The 9,113-nt window shown below is 44.0% G+C and overlaps 1 protein-coding gene across 1 annotated transcript; it reads left to right on the top strand.

Annotated features, from left to right (window-relative positions):
- The first annotated feature begins 6,762 nt into the window (after positions 1-6,762).
- Positions 6,763-7,716, top strand: LOC112118114 (olfactory receptor 10A2-like). Its single transcript, XM_024216302.2, has one exon. It carries the CDS (start codon positions 6,763-6,765, stop codon positions 7,714-7,716), a length of 954 nt encoding a protein of 317 aa, XP_024072070.2.
- The last annotated feature ends 1,397 nt before the right edge of the window (positions 7,717-9,113 follow it).

The following is a 9,113-nucleotide window of genomic DNA, read 5'->3' as shown; positions in this document are numbered from 1 at the left end:
CCCTACATTTGAACCCTAAAGTTCAAAGTGGGGATCCAGCCTTGACACAGGAGGAGCAGCTTTGTGTTAGCTTAGGGACAACACGATGTTGACTGAGCTGATATCTTGTCACTGGCATACATGTGCTAGCATATTTGTAACCTGCTATATAGAGCACTCAGACCATGCTTTGTTGACAGTAAACCTGTCCAAGCCTTCGCCACTGAGCTGAGCCTATAGTTGTTCTTTATGATTAAGATCAAAGTCTGCTGGATCAGCAACCTATAATCTATGGGAGTGCACAAAACATTGGAGCTCCAGGAACAGCAGGGAAGCAGCAGGTGGACTGGATGTTCCAGGGTTGATACATTAGGAGGCCAGAACAGAGAATGAGGGAAGGCCTGGAAGAGGCATATAGTGTATAGTAATCGGGTCACATATCTTTAAACAGTTTGTCCAATTGCTGTGTCTTTTCAATATAAAGGAACCACATGTACTCAGCATGGTCTGAGTAATTGTGCTCATTATGTATGCACAATTTGCAAGGTCTAGCGAAATTCAGACACTGCCGCTCTGGCTTCTGCAAAATAGAACACAGTGAGCACCATGCTGGAGGACTCACAGACAATTTAAAGGGATGCTACCCAAGTCCTAAGCGCTACTATGAGAAAAAAGAAGCTTGAAGGCTGATGTGGTGACTGATACTGCATTGAATGCCTTTACATTTACCTGTGTACAACATCACTACACCCACATGGGCCTCCCCACAGTGCAGTTGCGGTATCTGGAAGTAGAATCATGCACATTGCCTTAAAAAAGGGTTGCACAGCTGTGTCTGGGAGGAGACTGTGCCCTTCAGAATGCTTAGTGAGGGTGATAAGGTAAGTTATTCGAGTCAGCAGTACCTAATGAAATTTACCCTTGGGTAATTAAGGAACTAGCTGAAGCAATCTCAGAACCGTTAGTGGTTACTGCATTTTCTGTACTATTTTCATTAAGCCTTTATCTTTGTTTCTCCCATATTTTGTGTTGCTATGCACTGGGTGCAAAAGAGTTACATCTGCTCTTGGGGCAGCAGAGGAAGTATGAGGTGTGTGTGTTGCCTCGCTGTTTGGAGCAGACTGAATGGGTCATTAAAGGGCTGGCCCAGGCTAACCCATACCAGCGGAAAATCCAAGAAGACAATGAAACCCCCAATGGCCAGAACAATGATGCCTAGCAACCAACAATCAAGAAGGAGGTTTTTTCCCACTTCTCAATAGGGAAGTGAAGGAGAGGCCCAGCCTGAGAACAGAGAGGTGACAGAAGGGAGAGGTACTTAGGCGCCTAAATCCCAATTTTCATCTCCACTGCGATTCACAAAACTCCCAATGAGGCCTATAGGAACCGAAACTCACCCAGTGCCCACGTTTTCTTAGTAGCAGTTCCCTTAGCACCTAAGTTTCTCACTCTGGTCATGTGCATTGCTGCCTCACCTCCCACATAAGCTCCAGAGGGATCCATGAACTGGGGGAAGATAGGCATTTATCTGCCCAACTTGCATATGGGACCCAATCCATCTCAAAGACCACTTACCAGATTGGGTCTGTCTGTTGCTGTTTCCCTAATAGCTTTTCCTCAGTGATTAGAGCATTCACCTGGGATGTGGGAGGTTCAATTCTCCCTCATCCAAGGTAGCTGTATTTTAAAGAAGCCTTATTGAAGGCGCAGGAACAAATCATCCCGATGTGCAGAAAGAATAGCAAATATGGCAGGCGAACAGCTTGGCTTAACAGAGAAGTCTTAGGTGAGCTTAAACACAAAAAGGAAGCTTACAAGAAGTGGAAACTTGGACAGATGACTATGGATAAGTATAAAAATATTGCTCAAGCATGCAGGGGTGTAATCAGGAAGGCCAAAGCACAACTGGAGTTGCAGCTAGCAAGGGATGTGAAGGGTAACAAGAAGGATTTCTACAGGTATGTTAGCAACAAGAAGGTCAGGGAAAGTGTGGGCCCCTTACTGAATGGGGGAGGAAACCTAGTGACAGATGATGTGGAAAAAACTGAAGTATTCAATGCTTTTTTTGCCTCAGTCTTCACAGACAAGGTCAGCTCCCAGACTGTTGCACTGGGCAGCACAGTATGGGGAGGAGGTGAGCAGCCCTCAGTGGTGAAAGAACAGGTTAAGGACCATTTAGAAAAGCTGGACATACACAAGTCCATGGGGCCAGATCTAATGCATCCGAGGGTGCTGAGGGAGTTGGCTGATGTGATTGCAGAGCCATTGGCCATTATCTTTGAAAACTCATGGTGATCGGGGGAGATCCCTGATGATTGGAAAAAGGCAAATATAGTGCCCATCTTTTAAAAAGGGAAGAAGAAGAATCCGGGTAACTACAGATCGGTCAGCTATACCTCAGTTCCTGGAAAAATCATGGAGCAGGTCCTCAAGGAATCAATTTTGAAGCACTTAGAGGAGAGGAGAGTGATCAGCCAGCATGGATTCCCCAAGGGCAAGTCATGCCTGACCAACCTGATTGCCTTCTATGATGAGAAAACTGGCTCTGTGGATATGTGGAAAGTGGTGGATGTGACATATCTTGACTTTAGCAAAGATTTTGATACTGTCTCCCACAGTATTCCTGCCAGCAACTTAAAAAAGTATGGATTGGATTAATGGACTATAAAGTAGATAGAAATCTGGCTAGATAATAGGGCTCAATGTGTAGTGATCAATGGCTCGATGTCTAGCTGGCAGCCACTATCAAGCAGAGTGCCCCAGGGGTCTGTCCTGGGGCCAGTTTTGTTCAACATAGAATCATAGAAGATTAGGGTTGGAAGAGACCTCAGGAGGTCATCTAGTCCAACCCCTTGCTCAAAGCAGGAGCAACACCAACTAAATCATCCCAGCCAGGGCTTTGTCAAGCCGGGCCTTAAAAACCTCTAAGGATGGAGATTCCACCACCTCCCTAGGGAACCAAATCCAGTGCTTCACCACCCTCCTAGTGAAATATTGCTTCCTAATATCCAACCTAGACCTCCCCCACTACAACTTGAGACCACTGCTCCTTGTTCTGGCATCTGCCACCACTAAAAACAGCCGAGCTCCATTCTCTTTGGAACCCCCCTTCAGGTAGTTGATGTCTGCTATCAAATCCCCCCTCATTCTTCTCTTCTGCAGACTAAACAATCCCAGTTCCCTCAGCCTCTCCTCATAAGTCATATGCCCCAGCCCCCTGATCATTTTTGTTGCCCTCCACTGGACTCTCTCCAATTTGTCCACATCCTTTCTGTAGTGGGGGGCCCAAAAATGGACACAATACTCCAGATGTGGCCTCACCAGTGCCGAATAGAGGGGAATAATCACTTCCCTCAATCTGCTGGCAATGCTCCTATTAATGCAGCCCAATGTGCCATTAGTCTTCTTGGCAACAAGGGCACACTGTTGACTCATACCCAGCTTCTCATCCACTGTAATCCCCAAGTCCTTTTCTGCAAAAAACATAGACTTCTTCATAAACATAAACGTAAACATAAACATCTTCTGCAGAAAACAATAAACATCTTCATTAATGATCTGGATGATAGGATGATTGCACCCTCAGCAAGTTTGCGGATGACACTAAGCTGGGGGGAGAGGTAGATATGCTGGAGGGTAGGGATAGGATCCAGAGTGACCTAGACAAATTGGAGGATTGGGCTAAAATAAATTTGATGAGGTTCAAGAAGGACAAGTGCAGAGTCCTGCACTTAGGAAGGAAGAATCTCCATGCACTGCTACAGGCTGGGGACTGACTGGCTAAGCAGCAGTTCTGCAGTGAGGGAGGATTTGATAGCAGCCTTCAACTACCTGAATGGGGGTTTCAAAAAGGATGGAGCTAGGCTGTTCTCAGTGGTGGCAGATGACAGAACAAGGAACAATGGTCTTAAGTTGCAGTGGGGGAGGTCTAGGTTGGATATTAGGAAACACTAGGAGGGTGGTGAAGCACTGGAATGAGTTACCTAGGAAGGTGGTGGAATCTCCATCCTTAGAGGTTTTTAAGATCCGGCTTGACAAAGCCTTGGCTGGGATGATTTAGTTGGGGTTGGTCCTGCTTTGAACAGGGGGTTGGACTAGAGGTCCTGAGGTCTCTTCCAACTCTAATCTTCTATGAGTCTATGATTCTCATGCTAAGGGGGGAAAGGATTTGCATGAATATTTCCTGTGTTTGAGATTTGTGCCATAACCACGGGGCTATGGATATTCTATTTAGATATTGGGTGAGAGAGAGAGAGAGAGATGAGAACGTCTCTGCAGCTTGGTGCATAGGGTACCCCCTGGGAGGTGGTAGACCCACTTAGTCGGGTATCCATGATGGAATACCTTCAACAGGAGTAGGGTGAGCAGATGTCCCGATTTTATAGGGACAGTCCTGATTTTGGGGGCTTTTTCTTATATAGGCACCTATTACCCCCCACCCCCTCTTCTGATTTTTTACACTTGCTATCTGGTCACCCTAAACAGGAGAGACCAAGGGAGTCCTCTGTCAGGGTACTTCACAGCTCAGCCATTAGCGCACTCTCCTGGAAGCTGGCAGAGACCTCTTCAAATCCTGTCTCACCCTCAGGGAGAGGTGGAAATTGAACGGGGGTCCCCCACATCCCACGTCAGTGTTCTAACAACTGGACTAAAAGTTATAAGGTGAGCGACGGCTCCATCCCTCCTGCTCCAGACATTTTGTGGGTAGTGAGGCAGGCACCTAGCTCAGTGTCACAAGAAACAACTGAGGTGCCCAAGCTGCCTGTTACCAGGAGAGGGGCTCCTGGCTGTGAATCTCAAGCAGAGAGAGGCACCTCCACGCAGCCTGGACTCAGGCAGCTATCTCCATGAGACTAAGAGCACAGCTAAGGATGCTCCCATCGCTTAACTTAGGCATCTTCCCGCCTAGTGTATGTGCTTTTGTGGATCATGCTGTAAGGTGTCTTTCTCTCTCCATACATTGTATAGACTACCCAGACACCTAGCTCAGACTTTGTAGATCACAGAGTTGTTCCTGTGATTTTCTAGGTGCCTAGAAGTTAGGTGTTGTGAGCATTACAACGACTCTATCCCTTTGTGAAGATTGTGAGCGGCTTAGATACTACCAGGATGGGGACTATCATAAAGAGGCTTCAATAAAGTCAGTTTGCTGTTTTTCTTAGGGTATTTAATACTCAGTTCATTAGTATTTATACATTACATAACCAGGATCACCAACCCTAACAATTCCAGGATCATGAGACAGGCCCCCCAAATCATGAGATTTTCAAAAATAACAACAATTTTTAGGTGCATATTATTTGCCTTCTAGTGTAGAAGTCATTAGGAGTTACTTTTTTCAAGCTTTTTCTACAACCAGGAAGGCTACAAATGTTTTGTTGTTTGTTTTTAGTGAAAGCTGGGATTGTCACCTAACCATGTGCCTCCAGGAGCTGGGGTTTTATGTAAATAGCATGAGACTCGTGACAAAATTGCAAGAGTTTGCGACAAGGCATAACTCTATCACAATAGTCTCCAAGGTGTAGTGGTATCTGCAACCTACAGCTTTCCTGCAGTCAGGAACCTACCTTCCAAAATAGCCAATGAGCTGTTATCTCATTAACGCACTCATAACTGTAGATAGCTGTTCCACATAACCATGGGGTGAATTGGGAAGAAGTCTGGAGTGAAATTGGTGTGAGGGAGCTCAAATTAGGCCTTGAAGAATTCTTCTTTTCACTATAATGTTGCAGAACTTTTCTTTTCAGCCTCTGGAGAATGCATCCCAGGTGCCATGTGAAAAAAAATACCTGGAGGAATATATAAATCAGATGGCAAAGCCAGCTGTGTTTAGACATGGATAATAATGCTCCTTGCAGAATGAATGAAGAAAGCAAATGAAGCCAATTGAGGAGAAGAGCTTATATAGATCTAGGAAGCCAAACCAAACCAGAATGGCATTGCATAGGGCAAGCTTTCAGAGGGGTTGTGAGGATAAAATCCATGAATAATTGTGAGATGTTTGACTACTCCAATAATGGGGGCCATATAGGATAGTAAGATACACTGATGTAGCCAACAATCAGCTTAATTGAAGAAGATGCAGGAACATGTACACACATTAAGAAGTGAAATGTCTTCTCCAACCATCTGAGATGGAAGATCTGAATGCATGGAGATTCCCGATCAGCCAGTTATAAAGGTACTCTATCTATCTATCTATCTATCTGTCTATCTATCTATCTTGAATGTTACATCTAGCAACAAAAACAACGAGGAGTCCAGTGGCACCTTAAAGACAAACACATTTATTTGGGCATAAGCTTTCATGGGTAAAAAGCCCACTTCTTCATATGCAAGGTTTTTTACCAATGAAAGCTTATGCCCTCTGTTTTTGTGGATACAGACTAACACGGCTACCCCCGATACTGTAGTATTGGAAGGAGACAAGGCGAGTGAGGTAATATCTTTTATTGGACCAGCTTCTGTTGGTGAGAGAGAGAAGCTTTCAGCTTACACAGAGCTACCATATGTATCTATCAGTCACACTCTCTTTCTCTATAACTCTCCCTCTCGTTTGTTGTCAGAGATATCTAACACACTATATAAAGCATCCCCTGAATAATTTGTATATTATTTAATTATAACTTGTAAATTAAAGGAGGGCACACACAGATTTTGTATGATTGCACTTTTATTATTTACAAATCCAAATAAAGGGCAATAAATAAAAAGCTTTAGTTGGGTTACATTTATAACTTCTATTATTACTATTATTTATTTATTTGCAGCTAGAAATAAATAATGGAGGACCCTGGAATTGAAAATGAAACCATCGTGGGCACATTGATACTCCAGGGCTTCGACGATCTCCATGATCTGCAGATCTTCCTCTTTCCCCTCTTCTTTGTGGTGTATCTAGCAACCATGGTGGGGAATATCCTCATTATAATCACAGTATCAGCTGATCGCAGTCTTCACACTCCTATGTACTTCTTCCTGGGTAACCTCTCCATCCTGGAGATTTTGTACACCTCTAACATTGCCCCCAGGATGCTTGTGGACTTATTGAGACAGGACAAATCTATTTCCTTTACCAGCTGTATCACACAGTTATACGTCTTCTGTGCATTAGGGACTGTTGAGTGTTTTCTCCTGATGTTCATGTCTTACGATCGGTACCTGGCCATTTGTCAGCCTCTGCACTATGCAGACTCAATGAACTGGAATCTTTGCATTAAGCTGGCTGCTGGCACATGGGTTTGGGGATTTCTGTTGGCTGCTGTGTTGCAATTGCTTCTGGCAAAATCTTTAACTCTTTGTGGCCCTAATGAAATCGACCATTTCTTTTGTGACTTGACGCCATTGCTGAAACTGTCCTGCTCTGACACCTACATGGTGGAGGTAGCGATTTTTGTCTCATGTTGCATTGTATCAGTGATCCCCTTCCTTTTGACCATCACATCCTACATTCATATCCTCTTGGCTGTCCTCAAAATCCCATCAAAGAGTGGGAAGCAGAAAACATTCTCCACCTGTAGCTCTCACCTCATCGTAGTCACCACTTTCTATGGGACGCTGACCGTTACATACATCGTGTCCACAGGAACTCAGTCCATTCATCTCAACAAAATCCTTTCCCTGCTCTACGTCATTGTGACTCCACTGTTCAATCCCATTGTGTATAGTCTGAGGAACAAGGAGGTTAAAGAAGCATTGAGGAAACTCATAAGCAAGGTCATCCCTTTCCCTGACTGATCAAATAGTCCTCGCCAATTCTTCTTTACAAGAAAAGCCTGAATTTTTTTTTTCAATGAAAATGGATAGTTTTCAGGAACATGTCCATTTTGACAAATATGTAATTTTCACTCCTGAAAGCCTTTCAATGGAACGTTTTCAGCTAGTTCAATTCACTAAGACTCACATCCACCAAAGGACTAAGGCAGTAGTGTGACAGATATTAAACCCCATGCCATTTCTTTGGAGACCGTATTGAATTAAGTTTATGAATACTCGACGATTGCAGACAGTTCCAGGGGAAGGGTTGCCACAGCTTCTCCAAGAACTGAAAACAGAGAGAGAGAGAGAGAGAGAGAGAGAGAGATTAAGGTGTCATCTCAGGTTGTAAACAACCCCATTCAGACGCTTGCATATACTGGTTCAGACTGGGTTTTCTAGAGACCAAAACACAAAGAAAGGCCAATTAGTATAAAATGGCTGAGTTTAAACTGACTCAGGGTTTTCTTTTGATTCAGAAATCAGACAGGACCCTCTTTCAAAGAGGTTCCCAAGACTTTCAGAAGGATTGGATGAACTTTGGCCTACTAGGAACCCATAAGTTTGATGGGTGACCTCTGGTAAGCTTTGAGCATATGTAACTCACACACCACCTGGGTGTGTTGCTCTGTCCCATGTAGTGGCACCGAGACCACTTAGAGAGAGATTAATGAGTCTGCTACAGCCTTAGCTAAGGGCCACATGGCTTTTAGCTCATGCAGTAGAGGCTCATGCATTTAGCTCCAGAGGCCCCAGGTTCAATCCTGCCTGCTGATGACCAGGGTCTGTCACTGTTACACATGACATATGAACTTTTATGGGTTTTTTTTAATGTTATCTCTGTAATGCTTTTACTCCAAGAATAAATGTATTTTGCTTCATGAAGGCTGACTGGTGACTGGGATACACTATTAAAACAACAAGGAGTCTGGTGGCACCTTAAAGACTAACAGATTTATTTGGGCATAAGCTTTCGTGGGTAAAAACCTCACATCTTCAGATGCATAGAGTGAAAGTTACAGATGCAGGCATTATATACTGACACATGGAGAGCAGGGAGTTAATTCGCAAGTGGAGAACCAGTGTTGACAGGGCCAATTCAATCAGGGTGGATGTAGTCCACTCCCAATAATAGATGAGGAGGTGTCAATTCCAGGAGAGGAAAAGCTGCTTCTGTAATGAGCCAGCCACTCCCAGTCCCTATTCAAGCCCAGATTAATGGTGTTAAATTTGCAAATGAATTTTAGTTCTACTGTTTCTCTTTGAAGTCTGTTTCTGAAGTTTTTTTGTTCAATGATAGTGACTTTTAAATCTGTAATAGAATGACCAGGGAGATTGAAGTGTTCACTTACTGGCTTATGTATGTTACCATTCCTGAT

This window comes from Terrapene carolina, unplaced genomic scaffold (assembly GCF_002925995.2).
Source record: "Terrapene carolina triunguis isolate 2854851 unplaced genomic scaffold, T_m_triunguis-2.0 Scaffold20373, whole genome shotgun sequence".
In the NCBI taxonomy this organism is placed as follows: Eukaryota; Metazoa; Chordata; order Testudines; family Emydidae; genus Terrapene; species Terrapene triunguis.
Note: the sequence above shows the minus strand (reverse complement) of the source record. Positions and strands in the feature narration are given on the sequence as shown.

What these genes read in the sequence shown, in the direction of transcription:
- LOC112118114 (XM_024216302.2), top strand. Translation starts at nt 6,763, where the DNA reads ATGGAGGACCCTGGAATTGAAAATGAAACCATCGTGGGCACATTGATA.